Source organism: Nuphar pumila, unplaced genomic scaffold, assembly GCF_984573655.1.
Source record: "Nuphar pumila unplaced genomic scaffold, dmNupPumi1.hap1.1 HAP1_SCAFFOLD_2494, whole genome shotgun sequence".
Lineage (NCBI taxonomy): Eukaryota > Viridiplantae > Streptophyta > Magnoliopsida > Nymphaeales > Nymphaeaceae > Nuphar > Nuphar pumila.
In genome coordinates this window covers 1-20,513 of record NW_028323937.1, presented here as the reverse complement: position 1 = coordinate 20,513, position 20,513 = coordinate 1, and the positions used below count along the sequence as shown (strand labels likewise).

The window sequence follows — 20,513 nt, the reverse complement described above, 5'->3', positions numbered from 1 at the left end:
GTGCATATGCGTGCAGCGGCAGCGGTGCGCGGCAGTGCGGTGGACGGCTGTTCACCCTGTGCGTCTCTTCAGGACACATTTGAGTCCCCATCGACTATGAAAGATCGAGTGGAAGACGCCGCGCTTCTGTATGTCCTAGAAGTGCAGCATGTCGACCCGCTTGATTGCAATCATGATCAGGTCGTTCGACAGGGACGATGGCGACTCTTCAGGGACAAGATCTTTGCTTGACCTGATGTGTAATTTTTTTCTTGTATCTCCCATTTTCATTTTCATGCATTTCCTTCAGTCTCTTATAGAAGAGATAACTGAGCTACACAATGGGCATGGTTCAAGCCATGACGCACGAATGTGGCGTTTGCGTATGTCTTGCGGCAAGGGTTCACCGACAAAGTTTTTGGAATTGGTAGAAGGTTCACATGCAATAATGCAGGAACTCATGCTCCATTCGGGAAAAGTCTGCTCGATGAGGACGGGCCATCACACGTTCAGGTGTGTCGCACAAACAGGCGGTCATGCTACGACAGCTAGCAAGCATTCCTGTGGTCAGCTTGAGCATCGGATAATACCAATAACGTGCATTTTGGAAAGACGGTCTCACAGCCGTGCGCATGCCTTCCGGTGAATACACGGTAGCTGGATCACTTAAAAAATCAAACGTTTACGCAATGCGGGTTGTACTGATCCCTTGGAATACAATCTTCCGCTGAAACGGCTAAAAATAACACAAAAACGAATTCATACGCACACCTCTGAAGTGTTTCGACGAGTCAACATACGGCTACAAGCTATGCCCTGCTCATTGTCAGCTGAGTGTGCTCACTCAGTAGCACTGTCCTGCTCAAGTATGAAGAAGTATGTATTTCAGTGTGGGATTGGCATCACATGACACGCTGAAAATACCTATTCAGCGAGGCAGCGTACCAGGCGAATGCGCGTGAATGCCTGCTGGCCGATTTGTGTACGCCTCGCTTGCTTGTAAGCGTTCGGCAGTTGTGCCTTCCGACTTGCCAAGTGATCGTTCACCTGGCAGCTTGTATCTCTGTATGGGATAGGAATACACAATTGTGGGCAATGAACAAGCACCATCATTGTGCCAGGTTTCCAGGAATTTTCAAGCATCTCAAGTAGAGATAGGGTTTGGAGTTACGGGATCCTTGAGCACAGTCAGACAGCACTTGCACGGTGTTGGCCATGAACACATCGGTCGTTCGCGCACCTCGCGCAAGGCACATAAATTGTCACAAAGAGAGGCACACGGCTCAGCTCCAGAAGGCTGCAAAGGAGTGCCTATGTTGCACTTGCAAGTAGCTTCAAGAAATCAGTGGTGGGCAATTTTTGGGGTTTTGGCAGCCCTGGCTTGATGACGAACGAATGCAAGGTCATGCAAGAAAACGAGACGCAAAAAAGACGTCGCATATCATAGACCGCAAATACACCACAGCATAGCTTCTATGCATCCCCTGCTGAGTTTGTGTACGGCGCTCGACTACATGGACGACCCCACTGGCGGACGCGGGGTATTTCCTTGTCACCGCCGATTTCGAGGAAGCCCGAACGGCGAAGAGCATTACCATGTACCGCTCGCGTGCACACCGAACATCTTATTGCGGTTCGTGTTTCAGTAATGCGGGTAGAGCCGTCGCCAGAACATTTGCCCAATGGCCCCAGTGAGTGCCGCCATGCAAGTGAACGACCCAGGGTGCCTCATCCACGGAGACCGCCCCCAACTCCGACGTTGAAGAGCTCACAAAGCCTCCGCCTGCTATCCGAACCTTCTTCCCACAGACCACCTCTGCAAACCAACGCGCCGTCACTCGCTTCCATAATGTTAAGTACATTTCTTGCTCCCAGGCATGCAACTTCTTCAGCAAGTCGGCTGGTCAATGGTTGACCTGAAAGAAACTCCCAAAGCTTTCATGCCTCCAGCCAGCGAGGGACATTTGTCGAGAATAGCAGCAGTGCCAGGTGCATCGTTAACAAGGACACACCTGCACAACAACGACAACGACAATCGGGCACCGCACCAAGACCCAAAGCATGCAAGTGCGTGCCTGCGGCACCAGCTTTGCCCGGTACTTTGACAGTGGCAAGGCACTGAACTACCTGAACACAAGCTTTGAGCGAGCAAACACTATCTTAGCTTCTCCTGCTGCCGGTGCTCACACAGGACCAGCACCAAAGTGAAAAGCAACGTATTTAGCGACGGTGAAATCATGCCGGTCGCATGGTACCCAGATGGTTCCTCTCAGTCGTAGTGCCACATATGCCTGCTTGTGTAGGAAACTGCACGAAAACGCGCCAGTAATGTCAGGACGCCCTGCCTAATGTCCGCGGCATCATGACTGGCATGGGTCCTTGATTGATTTCAAGTTTCCCACCCCCTGGTCAAGCATGCAACAACTGTCCCTCGACAGATGGCAGTGAAGGAAGGGGAGCTCAGGGCCATACTGACTGTGCACGCGTGAAAGGAACCAACGCAGCTGCAGGCCTGCACAGCATCCATCAGAGCGTCGGCAGCCTCTCTTGACTTCATTTCAATGCTTGTAGTCGCAGATGCCACCCCCCGCTGGCCCTGCATGCAGCTGGCGTGGCAGCCCCGCACCGAAGCATAACCCAGCTGCAGCAAGACCTCACTCACCAGAATACTGCCTTTCATCGCCTCCCCCACCATGCCAGGCGCCAGACAAAGACCTGCGCGGCAGTGTCGGATTACATTATGAAGTAAATAGATAAATCAATCAAGCTGGGATCACACCAGGCCCCCGGTGCCGCAAGACGCGACGACGGAAACGTACCCATGATGTTCAATAACACTTGCTCGCAAGGTGGCATGCTGGCGACTACACTGGATGGAAATGTAGCGCATTTCAATCCATGGACATCTGGAGGGTAAGATCTGTTTAAATAGCCTATTTCAATCCATGGACATCCAAGGGCTGATCTCTTGACGATGACTCTACTCTGCATGCGATGATCTCCCGAAGGAATTGATGGCCGCTTTCGGCCAGCCATGGCTGGCGAAGAAGAAGACATGTCAGGTGAGGAGATGGTAAGTCAAGCTTCCCAGTTATTGGAATTGTCAATATCCACGGGGATGCGGCCGTTATGTACCGAGATACAGCATCATGCTTACTAAATGTTTGGGATTGTCAACAGGCCAGAAAGCGCGTGCATACAAATTGTGAATGACTCTGTACCAAACATGTCGACAAATGCTGTACAAGCTGCCAGCACTGAACTGCATCGTGCTTCATCTGAACAAGCTATGTGAGACGATCTGCTTGGTGCATGCTCTTTCGAAATGGTGCATGCATAAACCAGCATTTGAGCAGTGTTTTTTTTTAAGGCCGATTCATTGGCTAATAGCCGATGAAAAATTAATGAGGCTCAAAGTTATCTGCTATAAATCAATTTTATTGGGCCTGAATTGCTTAGCTAGCCGACAGAAAATTAATGCCGACACCGCAGGTGTCGGCAAGCTAGACGATACGATATTAATCCTCTAGCAACGTATATCGACGGGCGTTGTATGTTACTTGCTTGGTCCCAGGGCTTGTTCCTTAGACTACGCCCTCTCGCCATGGTACTATGGGTCGCACAGCTAAAGCCAAGCCTCCTACGAACTACACGTAACGAGATCTCTTCAATCCAACAAAAATCCATGGAACAGTGATCAGCACTCCCAGCGTTGGGCGGCCTAAGCGGAAGCCTCAGGAGGCGGACGACACCCCGGGTGCTGATACAGCAGTACCAGCCTCGATCGCCGCAACTCAGCAAGAAGCGCCACGTCTACAACCCGCCTTGCAAGCGATTCAGACTGAGAATGAAGTTCTGGATGTCCTTTCCGGCTCTACAGAACCAGGGCAAGCCTCTCAGCCTGCCGTGGCAGACCCAAGTAGTCAGCCAAATCCAGCAGAGGCTGCTGTGACCCCAACCCAGAACGCTCCTAGGCGAAAGCGAGCAAAGCGTGATAATGATGCGCCATGGATGCGGTGGTTTCAAGCATTGCCCGTGGACCCGGCGGCACAGAAGCCAATTGCACGGGTCAAGTGCATCGCCTGCAGCATTCCTGGCAAGAACTGCATTCTCAAGAGCAACCTCGACACTCTGCAGAAGCATGTTGGCGTTTAGGATGTTGCTGGCACTCCTGGGTGCGCCGGGAAGATGAGCCAGCACGACAAGAATGTGGCTGCCTTCGAACATCGCGCACAGCTGCAAGAGTTAGGTACGATGCACTTCGTTCCCTCGCAACGGTTTCTTGCTGCATTTACACATTTCGATATTCTTATGGATGTTGTTGTGCGCAGGCATTTCGAGCCAGAGATCACCATCACCGAGCTCTTCCAAACCCTGTCAAAGTCAGCAGATGCTCAGAAGCTCCTGATCTTCGCCAGCCTCTTCCATCTCCTTAATGACGGCAGGCCCATGTTGGCATATGAGTCCCTTTCTGATCTGCTGCACTTTACCAGGACTCCCAACTTCAGTGCTGCTCATTGGTCAGACACAGCTGGGTGGGAGATGGCAGAGGCCATGGAGAGACAGTACGTTCAGGAGCTGACACAACTGATTAGTCAACAGCAGTTCCTTGCGTGCTCCTGCGACGAGTCCACTGACGTAGCATCGTCCGGTCGTATGTCAATCACTGTCTACTGCGAGCGCAACTGGAAGCGTGAGTCTCACATGCTCGCCCTGCCCAGGGTACAAGGCAGCCCAGATGCTGAGAATCTCACAGCCATGCTCAAGACAGCGTTATTGCAGTACACGGGGTTTACTTGCGAGCAGTTGGTAATGTTTGCAGCAGATGGAGCTTCGGTGCTGCAAGGGCAATTTACTGGGGTGACTACCCGGGTGAAGTCGAGCATGGGCCCATTCCTTCAGGGCATGCATTGCATGGCACACCGCACCAATCTGGCTGCGCAAACACAGGATGAATTCCCCATCATGGGATTGGTTGTGAATATGTGCAAGTCTGCATACAACTACTACACCCATAGCCAGCCTCGGCAGGAGGCACTCAAAGCTTGTCAAAACGATCTGAACATAAAGAACAATGTGCTCTTGAAGGATGTGGAGACTCGTTGGATTAGCCACGAGGGTCCTGTTCTCCGGCTTTTGCAGCAGTATGCAGCTGTTCTGAAGCACGTCGTGCAGGCTCGTGAAGCCAATCCTGCTTGTGTCAAAACCATCGAGATGCATGCCCGTATGACAGATTTGGAGAGGCTGCTGGCATTGGCAGCAGTTCAACCAATGTTCACTCAGCTCAAGGGTCTGATCAAAGTCATGCAGTCTCGCAATGCATATGTGCAAGACTTAGCAGACTCCATTGCATTGCTGCAGCCCAGGTTGCATGACATGTATGCGAATGAAGACTCGAAGTTTCTGGGTGCCGAGTTCATCAAACTCCGTGAGTTGCAGAGGTGTGTCAAGAAGGATGAGAAAGGCAAGCGAAAGTCCATGCTGCAGTTCATGACTGATGCTGACAACGAGCCGGGTGTGTTGCACGTTGCATTTGGTGAGGCTCATAGGGATTTTGAGGATCCCATTGTCATGCTAGCTGTTCCCAGATGTTCAGGTCAGCCAGGGCGTCCTGCTAGCACGCCACAGCCTGTGAAAAAGGCCGTTTTCAAGGAGTTGCTGGCAGATGTTGAGAGCCAAGCCTCGGCAGCTGCCAAGGGGCTGCGCCTTGAACTGACTAGGCGCTTCCCCAGTCCAACCATTCTTTCAGCCTTAAGTATTGTCTACCCACAGTGCTATCAGGAGTTGTCTGCCTCTGACTTTCAAGAGAAGTTGAATGCCCTGTGTGAGTTCTACGGGAATGCTAAGACTGTGGATGGTTTGGTGGTGCCTGCCTTGGTCGATGCTGATGAGTTGAGGTTGCAGTCAGCGTTCTTTATGCAGTATGCAAGTGAAGTGGCTCAGCGTGTCTTGCGAGCTGAATCCACTGACATCCCTGGCATTACCAGGTTCTGGCATGCGTTGACATCAAGTCCAAGCTTTGCAGTTCGCATCAGCGAGTTCATCAAGCTCGCCAAAATCTCAATTGCCATGGTGGGCGGTAGTGTCGAGGACGAACGATCTTTCTCTGCCATGAACTTTGTGAAGAATAAGCTTAGGAATAGGCTAGATGATCACTTGGAGCTTTGTGTGCGATTCAAGACTCAGACCATGTTTGGCTTGCGCACCTTTCCCTTCACCGAAGCCATCAAGCTTTGGAGGGATGAGCGTGAACGCCGGGGGTAACTTGTGTAATGCCTTGCTCAGGTTTGCAATGTCATTAGCTTGCAAGAGACTGGCTATGTTTGAACGTGCGTGACTGTGATCGATCAATGACTTGGAAAAATGACGGGACAAACTAGCCGATATGAAATTCTGAGGTTTGTCCCCACATCGTTAAGGTAACCGATACGAAATTAATGGCCTAGGGACCAATTTCGTTAGGCTAAGCGATATGGGAAAAAAGGCTAGAAAAACCACTGCATTTGAGGTCAGAAACTTCATGTCGGATGAATGGACAACTCTAGTGCACAAGCGTTGCTTCCTCAGCGAGTTACTGTTTTCCAACTGCACCACTTTTCCAACTGCACCAACAATGACAAGGCATACACGGGTGAAATCGAGGCGATATCACAAGGACAACGAACCCTAACTAGCAAGTTGACCAAATGCATGGCATGTTGACAGTATATCTCGAGGTTTGATGGAGTGGCTCCGTATGTTCCCCTCATCCTGGTTGCGCTTGCTGTTTCGATGGGGTTTGAGTGCCAATGACCAAGAGGTCCAATGCTCAAGGGCGGAACCTCACCTTGGAACAAAAGGCGCTGTGTATCACCAGGAACGCTTCCAGCATCTAGAGATAGTCCAGGCGCGCTCAGCCGCGCACACGCGCGCTCCACAAGCGCCTGACTACCAGCCACGTAGCCACCTTCCGTAGCCACCGACCCCCCCACATGTCCCACCATGCTCCCTGTGACGAGGTCCACCCCAACATGCCCCGGCTCCCTCTCCTCCAGGAACTCCCCCCCATGATTGTCAACAACAACACACACCCTTCCTTGCGAGCGCCTCACCGCAGCCACCACCTCGCCGATCTCGGCAACGGAGATCGGCACCCTCATCACGGGAGGGGGGCCGTCAGCGGTAGCCGCATCCTCGGAGGTGACCGTAGCTGCACGCTGAATCATAATGGCAGCGGGTTTGCGCTCGGCGATAGCGCGTTGGACGCTCTCGAGGCAGATGCGACCGTCAGGCAGGGGTGGTACGCTCGAGCTCGTGATTCCCCAATCAGCAAGGCCACCTTCGGAGGGCCCCAAAAGCGCCTCTAGGTATGCGCTGGGGGGGCCTGAGACCAGCAAGAGGTGCTGGCCAGGTCTGAGAGCTCCCAGGATTGCACACGCAAGGGCATGACCTGGCGAGAAAATCTGAATTCTCGCCATGCACGCTTCGGTGCCGATAACCGCGGCCATCACCTGCAGTACGTCAAGTCAAAAGTCATTTGCAGCAGAATTTCTTCCTTCAGGTGCATACACGCGTGCAATATGTCGACACCATGGCGAGGGAGCGATGACTGTGCATCGTACTCGACACTACCGAATCCTCATGGACATTACCAACCCGATTGCAACGCGGGAATCCTTGCTACGACAGGGTACATAGCCGTCAGTAAATGCAAAAGTTCCAGATCCAGCCTGAGTCACCAGATGTTTGAGGCACTGACAGCAACTTAAAACAAGGACGTATTTATAGTGCGCCGTGTAAAGAAGACTATGGGCGACATGGGGACCCTGCTGGTGGGGGGCAGGTAGCACTTGCCGAAAGCCCATGGCCACCCAAGGACTTGGTTTGTTTTTATGATGTTCAGTTTCGTCTTCCGCAGCGTGGCAAGCGACGAGGCACGCGCACCGAGTCCAGCGCCTCTCTGCCCAGGTCGCCGTGCCCGTAACCTGTGGAGCCTGCGAAGTGATGTGGGCCAACTTGCTCTCTGCGCATTGCAAGCTGCACTCTACGAGCGTTTCGAAGCGTGAGAGCGTCAACTTCTGCAAACGCTGGTGCTAACTCAGCGGCGGCTGCAAAAACTTCCTGCACGCGCAACCGGCATTTGACGGCATGGCGAGCGTCACGAACGTTTAGAACGCTTCTGGCAACATCCAAGGCCTGGGGCCCTGTGTCCCCCAAGTTTAGCGTTCTGCTGAAACGTGCAGTTGCTTGAATGGGTACCCCGTGCAATTGCTAATACGACTTGTGTAGGCATCGGTGGTGGCGCATGACGTTGAACTCTCTTGAGGACACCCACGTGGACCTGTGACAAGCCTGCCGTTTGTTGCTGCGCGATGGTTGCGTGGTTGTGTAAGTTGAATACAACACTCCGGAGCTTGCGATCACGCTTGGCTGCGGCCAGAAGGATCGGGCGTCGTCAGAGCACTGCGGGCGGCGGATGCTTCATGTGGATGCCTGATGGCATGTATGCCGGACGTGCAGTGGCGCCCCCTTACCTGATGGAAACGTGCACTGGACACTGAATCATCCTCATCTGACTGCGACGTATCTATCTGTGCTGTTGCCCATCTCGTACGGTTGGCCGATCTGCGTTCCCCATAGACAACCCCTATATTATGCCGTTTCCGACACATCAAGCGGCTACATGTCTGGTTCGCCATCAGTGCACGGCAAGTCATATTTGCATAAAAGTGTGAAATCCCCGACTGCTATGCACCCACACAAATGTCCTGTTCACCTCAATGTGGCGTCATATTGTCAGGGTTCAGTATGTACTTGTTACCCGTAACGTAAATAATGTGCATGTGTTTGAGTTGCATGCCACTCCGTTGCTAAGTCGGAATTGTTCTTCTGCTGTTAACGACCTCGGTACTTAGGCGATGCAAGCCTTGGCGAGCGCAGCTGGTACAGTTTCAAGAGCTGTCTAAAGATAGCTTATACTTGTCCAAAAATGTACGCATAATGGATCGCGCAAGGCCCAACGCCCAGCTTTTGTGCACTACACCTGCCTCAGAACTTGAAAGACTGCATATGCACATATAGTAGTGCTCATACCAATCATTGATAGTGCCATACTGGAAACTTCATTGAGTGCTGTACCCTGCGACCGGTTGGACCACTTGTAACTTGGTGCTCAACAGTCCAAACTTCTTTACGCTGTCCTATTTCGCAAATCGCTGTCCGCTTTATTCCCTTTGCTTTTTAGTTCGAAGCCTGCACGCTAGAGGGTTGCGGACGATGCAAGCAGTCGGGTGCGTCCTCCCGTCCGGGTTGCCCTGCAGACCTGCAAACCCTTGCTCACGACACTGTTACGAGAAGTGTATGCTGTACACATCAAAAGTCGTACATATCGCCACGCCATCATCGTCAACTGGTGGTTTCGCGGGATTTTCGAGACTAGCAATGCTCTCTTCCGAGACGGGCTGGCAGTACTGCAACATTCAACTGTCGTTTCTGCTCCCTGGCAGCAGCCAGCAATGACTGTAGCATTCAAAGCTACCAGTCAATGCCATGAATTGAAGGTGAAGTTTCCATGTTATATGGGTAAATTGTACATGTCGGGGGCGAGGTTTCGGACGCGTTGACTGATGTTTGGTTTGCATTGCACACAAGTCCGTAAATTCGCAAAACGAAAAACGTAACTGACAAGATTGCGCGTGAATTGGAAAGTATCCTGTACCAGTACATTGCGACTGGCTGGGTTTTCAGGTTAAACTTCCTCTTGAATGGTCTGTAGACCTACAGTCGACATCGGCAAACCCAATTGCTTCGCCAACATGGATCTTAGCAGCAGATGCTCATGCTCTGATCACTTTGTATTTTTCTCATACGCGTTGTTGCTTTTTGGCGACAGCAGCGGAGCAATCCGACAAATTTGTAATTTCTGCCAGTGCGTATCTTTTCCATATCCGATCCTATAGTACAAGATCAGGGCACGAGGTGTGCCTTTCAGTATGTTTTCTGGCAAGACGGATGTCGGTGCACATGATAGGTGTTACCGGTGATGTACCAGTGACTCACAAGAAATGCTTGGAGCGCGGTAAGGGTCATCCCTGGTTTCGCATGATAGGGTTGTCAATGATGATAGTGGCATAACGTTGTATCCCCATCACTACATGATCCAGACACTTTGCATCAAGATGCCTTCTGGCAGACAATGAAACATACACAGTCTCATTCCTTTCTTCGTTATCGCGGGTGCGCGCTCAGATTCAAACGCAAATCACGCAGCGCTACGACGCTCGGCCAAGAGCTCCCCTGTCATGTATCCAAAAGTCTGCCGCAAGCCTGTCCTACACAGCTGGTGGTGTCTAGTACATGCACCATATAATGTCTCAACCTTGTTTGCACAGGTTGCCAATCGGTTTCCAGGCTTTGCCATGGAAACCGAGGAGCGTCGCGGTAGGCAACTACCACCATGCGAGTGCGTTTTCTCGCGTTGCCAAGCCATTCTCGCCTGGAATAGCCCAGACACGTCTTCAGAAGAGGTCACTTCGTGCTGTTTCCACCGTCGAGCCCCCAACATGGGCGCGCATCAAGCCCGTCGACTACTCCGAGTTGACAGTAGGTACGGTCGCTCATGTGCATGCGCGAAGGCCACGCAACGAACTGAGTGCTGGCATGACCTCATGTGCGTCGGCGGAGAGTGTCCACGCTCACAAGCTCTTTATAATATCCGCTGGGGCGTGGTTGCAATAGAAGCATCCAACCATCACTAAGCTTGCCACGATGCGCCTTGTGGGTACATGGGGCGACGTATGTCGACGGTGAATACAGGGACAGGCAACGAAGTATGCTCCCTGTCCAGGCTGAAATGTTTACATGTGCACCGTGCATGAGCATGGCCTCTATGCATGATGCCCTAGTTGCCAGATGGTGTCATACCACGAATCAGCAAGTGGCCAGGGCGTCGCGAAAGCGTATGTTGGCTGCTCTTCAGGAACTTTGCATACCAGACACACGCTTCTGTACCTGCGGCCGAATAGGGCATGCTATGATCGCTCTTGCTTGGAAACATATCCACATTTCTCCCCTCAGTCCTTGCCTGTGGCACAAGGAAACAAATACTGCGTGAGGGCGACCAGCTGCCTGTCCAACGAACACATGGACGTTCAGGCATTCCAGACAGGAAGGGAATAGCTTGCTTGCTCACTCAGCCTGCAATGGAGCTTGTCAGACCTAGCGCTTGTGCCGAATATTGAATTACGGCATGTTGTAATTTGTTCATTCAATAAATCTATTTAATCTCTTTCAAAGAATCTCTTTGAAAAGGCCGGGTTTGCGCCATGTGATGACCTGCACATATTGCCAAATAGAGACGCTGTAGGTGATTAGTATCAGTTCTTTGCCAGGCAGCTTGCTTAGTGGGCCCGTATCCTTGATAATGCATGTCTATTTGAGGCAGAAATGGGGGCCAAACCCCATCCTGCCAAAGCACCGAGTAGTACGTGTGATTGGATTGGGTGATGCATGCTGCTAAGCATGCCGCAACCATGGATAATGCATTTCAATGGCCGGACTTAGGAGTGCACTGGCCAAACCACCAGTCACCCGTCGCTGACTCGCTGTTCCTGACTCATGTCTGCCGCTCATAGGGGTGCCAAAGGAGACCTACCCCGAGGAGCGGCGCGTTGCGCTGTCGCCTGCGGGTGCTGAGTCACTCATCAAGGCTGGCTTCAATGTAGTGGTAGAGAGTGGGGCTGGCGAGCTCGCAAATTTCACGGTGCGCAGTGGAACTTCTGATGTGCGTTGCTTTGGCTCGTGGGCATGGTTGTGCCGCGTTGCCGCGTCAAGTGAGATGTTTCTGGACGCTTATGTGGGTGTGTGCTCATCTCTATATACCCTTTGCAACTAGCCATCCGTCTGATTTGGAAATAAAAGGCTATGGTAAGTCAGGGTGTTCCAGATATGCTTGCCTCAGGTGATGTTAACGGTAGCTTTGATTCCCAATTAGTTCTTCTGGAGTTGCCGATGTCCAATTGGATGCGGTTGTGCTTTAAAAAGATTCATCATCAAGTTGTGTCGGTTGCATTGTAGGACAACGAGTACACCCGCGTGGGGGCCAAGGTAGTGGGCACCAGTGAAGCATTTGGCTCGGACATCGTCCTGAAAATTAGGCCTCCATCCATGAACGACGAGGTGCCGAAGCTGAAGACCGGAAGCACGCTCATCTCTTACATCCAGCCCGCCATTAACAAGGAGCTGGTGCAGCAGCTTCAGCAGCGCCAGATGTCCGTCATTGGTGAGTCAGAACATCGTTTCTTTGTCTGATTCTCTGGCTCAATGATGGAGCCAGAATTGCATGCACAGTTGTATGCATAAGCCAGTCAGTACGAGACCGACTGCAAAATGACCATCCAAAAGGAAGGCAGCTGGCTGAGTTGGGTGAAGAGGCCAGTCAGTAACTGATCGCTGATTTGTCGATGGAGCAGTCTCGAGCGACGAGTGTGACGAGGACTCTTGGCTGGCAGGAACGGGTCAAGAATCAGACTCGAGTCTTCGTCTTTGAATGAGCACAGCGCTTCGCCAGAATGGCGTTCGACCCCCATGTCAGTCCCCAAATTGGATGCAGTTTTAGGCAGCCGGACCTGCAAATCGAACGGTCTGACGAAATGCTGAATGAGCAGTGCGCGCAAGGTACCTTAAACAGGCATGCCAGAAAAGCAGGACCAAAAAGCAAGCGTGGATTAATCCGATCGCGAGGGCCAATCGGCGATGCAAACACTGCCCCACCTAACCTGCAGGACCTTTTCTGGCAGCACTTGATTCCCAAGCAGCCCTTGGAGTTGCCAAGGTCGATGTGGATGCGGTAGCGTTGTTAGAAGATATGTAGCAATAAGAAGCAGCCGGTGCGACGAAGGCAGAACCATCGCCTTTGCCAAGTGCAATGACATGGCATGGGGGTCTATCATCAACCAAAGAAAAAAAGAAAAGAAATACGCCAGCCCAAAGAAGACGGCGTTGACAACGGGCGAGACAGCCAGAGCTGATCTCGCGCCTACATAGAGGGATGCAGCATCCCCCACAAGAGGACGCAACTACGGAGGCTTATGGAACGCCGGATTAAAAAGGCGGCCGTCAAGCTCACGACGCTGAACAACAAGGCCATGCGTAAGATTTAGGGTCATGCGCACAACAGCCGGTCACCAACCATTCCTCTGCTAGTGCAGCGTTTGTTTTGGTATTGCATGCAGGCGCATCTCAGCACGTAGTAGCGTCTAGGCCACATAGGAACCTCAAACCCCTGTCACTGGTGTAGCCACATACGCACTGCAACCTATCATGTTCGCATGATTCGCGACAGATCGGTCCGTGCAGGCATGGACTGCATTAAGCCTGTACAAGAGCGTATATCTGGTACCAGAAATGTTGATTATCGTTATCTGATTTTGTACCTGCCGATCCAACAAATGAGCAGCCAACTACGCTTTTGTACAGCCCTAGACTGCATCTCTTGCCGGCTCTCACGGGCGCAGACCTTTGACTCTCTGGCCAATATGGCAGTCATCCCTCGACTTTTCGCCGCTTTATGTACCCTATTCACCCAAGGAATCACTGAATACTTAGCACAGTTCAAGGCATTCATCAAATGATGTTTAAGAAATCTGTCAAACTGTACATCGTCATCATCGTTGCCTTAACCATTGGGTTGTTTGGGAATGCAGCCTAATTTGGTGGTAAGTCCCATGATGCATCTGTTTACAACACTACCGCATCCCCATAAACATTGGCAACTCCAAGAACTACTTGAATCAGTGCCATCTAAGACTGAATACCTCGGCTTGCAGGCATGGACTGCATTCCTCGCCTGCTCTCACGAGCTCAGACTTTCGACTCGCTCTCCTCTATGGCCAACATCGCAGGCTACCGCGCCGTCATCGAGGCCGCCAACTATTTCCCGCGCTTCTTCACGGGGCAGATCACCGCCGCAGGCCGCGTCCCCCCAGCCAAGGTCCTCGTTATTGGCGGCGGCGTCGCGGGCCTCGCGGCTGTCGGTACAGCGAAGAACATGGGCGCCATCGTGCGCGTCTTTGACACCCGTGCGGCGGTCGAGGAGCAGGCCAAGTCGCTCGGAGCTGAGTTTTTGAAGGTCGACATTGAGGAGTCCGGTGAGGGCACTGGCGGCTATGCAAAAGAGATGTCCAAGGAGTTCCACGAGGCGGAGGTGTGTGCGCAAACTCCATCCCGTTCCTATCCCCATTTTACCGAGCTGTGCTGTTAGTGCAACGGTATGCTGCATCAGCGCCTCTCACCTGATGGTCAGGAAGCTTAAGGGAATCGTCGCGTCTGACTCCAAAATTTATGCCTACAATTTCGGGCTTGTTTGACCCCGAGCTCCTCCTCTTTTTGGGCATGCTAGGCACTCTGACGGAAGTTGCAGAGCCGCCCAAGCGCCGGCAGTTTTCCGAACAGATGACGATGTTCCGCCACATTACCCCCGACCCCAGATCCCTACAAAGTTGAGCATTTTCTACCTCAGACACTCACAAATAGTGCTTGGAGTTGCCAATCTCCATGTGAATGTGGTAGTGTTGTATAAAAAGACACCAGATTACCTGCGATTTGCGGCATTCTTCGCTCGTGGATGCCAAAACGCTGTGAGCGTCTGTGCAGATGGCAATGTTCCGGCATCAGTGCAAGGAGGTCGATATCATTATTTCAACAGCCCTCATCCCAGGGAAGCCAGCTCCCCTGCTCATCACCGACGATATGGTGGCAGCAATGAAGCCAGGCTCTGTCACGGTGGACTTGGCCGCTGAGAACGGCGGCAACATCGCCACCACCGTCAAGGGCCAGGTCATCACCACGCCCAACGGCGTGACTTGCATCGGGTACACCGACTTCCCCAGCCGCCTCGCTGCGCAGTCGTCCTCCCTCTACTCGAACAACATCTCCAAGTTTCTCCTCTCCATGGGACCGTTCACAGGTGCAGAGGCCCGCTGGCTGTTTCACAAGTTCCTTGCTTTGACGACTCGCGTGTTGAACGCGTTGTTGTCGCTCATGTAATGTACCGCTCGAACTATTCGCACTCTGTTGATGAGGATGTATCTTCTCTTAACGCTAAACCATCCAAATTGCCACTGGCAACTCCTGGAGAGGAAGCACACACAGAAGGCGCGAGCTTTGCTGCATCGCCTTGCATCGCCAATGCACGCAGACAGCGCTATACCATTGGATGGCCACAACTAAGCCCGGTTTTGATATCTAAAGAGCGTACTGAGGTTTGAGGGCCCAGCAGTCTTGATCGACCGGGTGCGGTGTTACGGATGTGAGCAGCCAAGAGGTGCCATTCTAGTATACTTTATGCTCAACCCAGAACATTGGAGTGCGTAGTACGTACTTGCAGAACGCTCACGTGCGCAGTACGTTACTTCCATCGCTTGGTGCTGCAGGTCACAAAGGGCAGTTCTTCCTCGACGAGGACGATGTGGCAGTGAGGCAGGCAGCCGTCTGCATCCAAGGGGACTTGGTGTGGCCGGCGCCCCCAATGGTGCTCCCTGCGCCACCCCCCCCAAAGCCGGTGGCCGATGAGACGCCCAAGAAGGTTGTCACGCCTTTTGAGGCGACAATGGGCTCCTCCACTGGGCTCGCCGCCGCGTTGGCTGGCCTGCTCGCCTTTGGCGCCATCTCACCGAGTGCGCTTCGTGCCTTCACATGCCAGGCATGTCAAAAACACATGCCAGTCATCGCCGAAAAAGTTTGTCACCGACGCAAGAGAAATGGGGAGGATCTCGGGAGATCTCGGAGCCGGTGCCGGGAACCGGTGTCACTTTCAACCATGTATAGTAGATATAAATCCATCCATTCCATTTGAAAGCCTGTGCCTAGCAGAACCTGGAGGTAAGGTCGGGCATCCTTGCCGCCGTCTATGCCTCAACCTCCGGTATGATAGTAATACCTCTCCCCGCCCACCGCTGGGCTGGAGATGGCCGTGTGTTGTAATTGTTGACAGCGAGTCAGCGACTTCATCACCCAGATGGCTCAATCACTACAGAAATACTCCCCTGCACAGTGTTAGATCCGTTTCTGATTGGAAGTCTCACAAGTCGAGAACACAAGGTACCTGCACAGCGCTCTTGGTGAGATTCCCTCGTGGTGACCGGGGACACCGAGGAATTGAAGGTGAAGCATGGGCATCTTGAGTTGTTTCCGATTCGCAGGCTCGGCGTTCACCTCCATGATCTCCAAGTTCGGTCTGGCAAGTATCTGTGGATACCAAACAGTGTGGGGGGTGACCCCTGCGCTGCACTCGCCGCTCATGAGTGTGACCAACGCGATCTCAGGTGTGACCGCCATCGGCGGCATGCTGCTGCTCGGTGGAGGCTACCTCCCGACGACCCTCGCTCAAGGGCTGGCCACGCTTGCCGTTGTGACGTCATGTATCAACATCGGTGGCGGCTTCACAATCACGCAGCGGTACGTCAAGCTGCCCTCTAACATGACACATCGTGTTAGCGTATGTATAGAGTCCTCTCAAGTGATGCACCAAACAAGTGAAGGTGGTGCCTTTTAGAGCCCAACCGCATTCACACATGGACGTTGACAACACGAAGTACTACTTGGGAAACAATTCGTGCTCAGATTGATACTTGAACGGGGTGTACGTGTGAGCGTAAACGCTGGCATGCATAATCCTTTGCATGAATTGCATACTAAGTGCATCAATAATCAACACATGCGTCTTTGAAGTGGGGAGGTGTTCGAGTCTGGTATTGCTTTGCACGATGAGCTCTGGCGTGTTATGCATGCCTATACTTCACTCCCCTCGGAGCTGCGGTGTTCTGATGATGCATCCTGTTTCAACACGACCGCATTCATATGGACATTTGCAAACGTTATGAGGGTATGTTTTGTTGATAAAATCAAATCGCAACATCTCACCCACAGCACTCAACCTCGAAACTGACTGAAATGTGCATCCAAGACTGAGATACGAGCCTGATGGCCCCGCAACGGCTTGTACTAACCGCTCTACTATACGGAATGAAATTGAATCCGCTGAAAATGCGCTGACCTAATGTCTTGTGAGACCGATCAGGTCTCCCATTACAATACACAACCACATTACGTAACAGCATCTCTGATGGTGCATGTCACACGCACGATGCTGGACATTGTTGGCACTTTGTTGCCGTCCGAAGAGCCCCTCACACGAGGATGAAACCGGTCACGGTTGCCTGGTCCTTTTTCCCACTCTCTCACACATCTCGCAAGCACAATGCGCGCCAACACAGCTGCCAGCCCGATGCAGAATGCTGGACATGTTCAAACGGCCCACCGACCCGGAGGAGCACAACTACCTCTACGCCATCCCAACGCTGCTCCTCGTGGGGGGCTGCCTTGCGGGCCACTACAACGGGTTCACGCAGGTCGTCCGAATCACGTACCTCGCCGCCTCAGCGCTCTGTATCGCTGCAATCGCATGCCTCGCGGACATGAAGACCGCCCGCCTCGGCAACACCCTCGGCACGATGGGCGTTGCGAGCGGCGTGGCCGCCACGGTGTGCCTGCTGGCGCCCACGGGTGCCCTCGCCGTGCAGATGGGCGTCAGCACCGGCGCCGGCCTGCTCCTGGGCTCTTTGATTGCCAAACAAATGAAAATCACTGAGCTGCCGCAGATGGTCGCCGCCTTCCACTCCCTGGTACTGTCCCCTTTTTCAACATGGTTACGGTGTTGGTTGAGGCATGGCGTGCCGACACTGTTCCAGATTGTTCGTGTTTGCGGTTTCAGGGTTTGAGGGCTACGGTACCATCCCTGTCTTGAGGGTCTCGAGGTTTGAAATGTGGGGTTCGAGGTTGGCTAAGCCGTTCTGCATGACGTAGCACCTGAGTCGCATCCTTGCTGACTGGGTCGCCATTCACTCTTCTGTTCTGTCCCTGTCTTGAGGGGATGGAACTTTGGGCTTTGGCTAGCGTACGCATTGCAGCATAAACAGTGCAAGGATGCCTAAGGCTAATGAAAGGCCGCGAGCAAAGTAGCTTAGGCTCCCCGTGTATGCTCTTGTCTTTGCATGGCTTTCATCGTCCAAGGCTGGGGTCCTGTCGTTTACAAGTTGTCTGCTCGTAAGCTCCTTGCAATTTAAGGGCAAGCACCGCCCAGAAAAACATATGGCTGGCAGGAAACGAAACGTCTTCAGCATAGGGGTTTCCCAAGTCTTTGAAGCTTTTCTGAAACAAGTCAAATTTCGTCATGTTGACTCGTTCAGGTCCGTGACACGCAACCTCAGCGGGGAGGTGAATGTTAGCAATGACACAATGCATTACACTTAGGTTCTCCCCACCAATCGTGCCACCCCTCACAATGCGACACATGCAGGTCGGACTCGCGGCCGTAGCCACATCGGTAGCCAACTACATGATCTCGTCCGGCTTTGGGGGTGGAGCTGAGCATGGAATGGACCTTGTCCACAACATCACAGCCTTCATCGGCACCTTTATTGGAGCGGTCACACTTACTGGATCGGCCGTCGCGTTTGGCAAGCTTCACGGCATCATGTCCAGCAGCGCGCTCAAGCTGCCTGGCAAGAACTTCATCAACTTGTCCCTTCTGGCCGGCTGCATCGCCGGAGGAGTCATGTTCCTTCGTGCAGTTGACCCTATGGCTGGTGTTATTGCACTTGCAGGCACCACGATCGCTGCAGGCATGCCCCGTTCCCCCCACACGGTCCATTTGGGCACTGGTCCTTTCAACTTTGGACGACCCAAGAGGTTTACATACGCCCGTACAAAAGACTATGTCTGAGAGTGATGTATCGTTTTGCAACACTACCGCATCCACATGGGCCTTGGAAATATTCAGTACTACTCTGGAATCAACGTACGGTATACATACTGTATCTCTCTATCCGTCATGTCCCAACAGACTGCTGTCCATGGATGTAGTAGTTTAACCCGATGGATCGAGCTTAAGTGCTATCTATTTCCGCAAATTCGCCCATGCGGATTTGATCGAGAGATTCACTAGAAGCGATATTGTCCCAGCCGCCATCCAGAAATAAAATCCTGTACTGGTCGGGCTTCTCAAAACATGTTCGCTCGTACGATTCCGTGTACTGTGAGATTTCTCCGAGCGTTCTGCTGACACCCCTATTAGGAGCTCAACTTGCGACCCGTCAGAACAGCACAGCCGCTCAGACTCCCAGTGGACTCTGCACCTTGACTAGCATTTCGAAACATGGTCCTTTATAGTTGTATCTGCGATGCGCGGCGCACTCAATTCCGTGTCTAATAGCCAAGCCACTCTGTTGAGTTGCTCAAGAGGCCAACAGCACAGCTTCGAGTGCGTGTAAATATTGAGTTTCCGGATCGCATTCCTTGCAGAAAGCTCTAACAATGTGTATTTTGTGCAATACCGTTGTCTGGCGAACATACGCGTGTCGTGTGCCAACATCTTCGAGCAACGGAGAAGCCAAGTGTGCCAGTCCAACACACACAGGGCGAGACAACAACAGCCGCGCCTGTGTCTACACGCGAACGCTTCTCTGACATCGTGCAAGACTTTTGGTGGTTCGAGAAGCCCCGTTCTCAGTATTTGGCGAGACAGCGCTTGCTTGGCGCTCCTGCCTCTAGGGTGCTGCTGAACGTGCTGACAAGCCCCGAAAGCATTGTCTGGCGATATTCATGAGCGCTGGGACATCATAAAGAACGCACATCATAATCGTAACTAACGTATTTCAGCCATTAACGAGCACATGCATCGTGTATTTCTGTGAATTGATACGTCGGTTGTGCTGCCCAAATCGTGACTAGTCGACTTTGAAAGAACATGAACTACTGCAGACATAACGGAATCAAGCTCTCGAGCATACTGAACGCACACAACGGATGTCTTTAATTGGTGGAAAGTGCGGGCCCTAATCTTGGCATGCTGATTGAGCAGTTCATCTTGAACTTGATGTATGTGTGCACTCAGCTCGGTAAATCACCCCAGTCGACAACTCGATCCATTGGGTTAACAACCAATACATCGTCTATAGCTGTCTATCAGTCGTGATCCAACAGCCCGCTCCCCATGCAGGAATCCTGGGCTACCACCTCACTGCCTCGATCGGAGGTGCCGACATGCCCGTAGTCATCACCCTGCTCAACTCCTACTCCGGCTACGCGCTCTGCGCGGAGGGCTTCATGATGAGCAACGATCTCCTCGTCACCGTCGGCGCGCTCATCGGCACCTCGGGCGCCATCCTCTCCTACATCATGTGCAAGGCGATGAACCGCTCGCTCCCCAACGTCATCTTCGGCGGGTATGCGGAGTCCCCCCCCGTCGTCTGCGGCACCGACAACACCGACCCCTGCCTCGAGGCGTCCTTCATCGATGTCGCAGGCACAGCAGAGGCCCTCTCGCTTGCAAAGTCAGTCGTCATCGTCCCTGGCTACGGCCTCGCGGTTGCCAACGCGCAGTACGCGATCGCGGACCTCACCAAGATGCTCATGGCGAGCGGCGTCGACGTTAAGTTCGGCATCCACCCCGTCGCTGGGCGGATGCCAGGGCAGCTCAACGTGCTTCTCGCGGAGGC

At 52.7% G+C, this 20,513-nt stretch overlaps 1 protein-coding gene across 1 annotated transcript; it reads left to right on the top strand.

The window, feature by feature from the left end:
- Nucleotides 1-9,969: 9,969 nt before the first annotated feature.
- Nucleotides 9,970-20,508, top strand: LOC149808672 (uncharacterized; the record flags this gene model as incomplete). The annotated part of the gene is made up of 11 exons (XM_089995204.1): nucleotides 9,970-10,052; nucleotides 10,350-10,564; nucleotides 11,592-11,719; nucleotides 12,034-12,238; nucleotides 13,785-14,161; nucleotides 14,611-14,923; nucleotides 15,390-15,632; nucleotides 16,158-16,413; nucleotides 17,249-17,639; nucleotides 18,314-18,638; nucleotides 20,015-20,508. Coding segments are annotated over exons 1-11 (3,030 nt in total), but the record flags the coding sequence as incomplete, so codon positions are not given.
- Nucleotides 20,509-20,513: the final 5 nt, after the last annotated feature.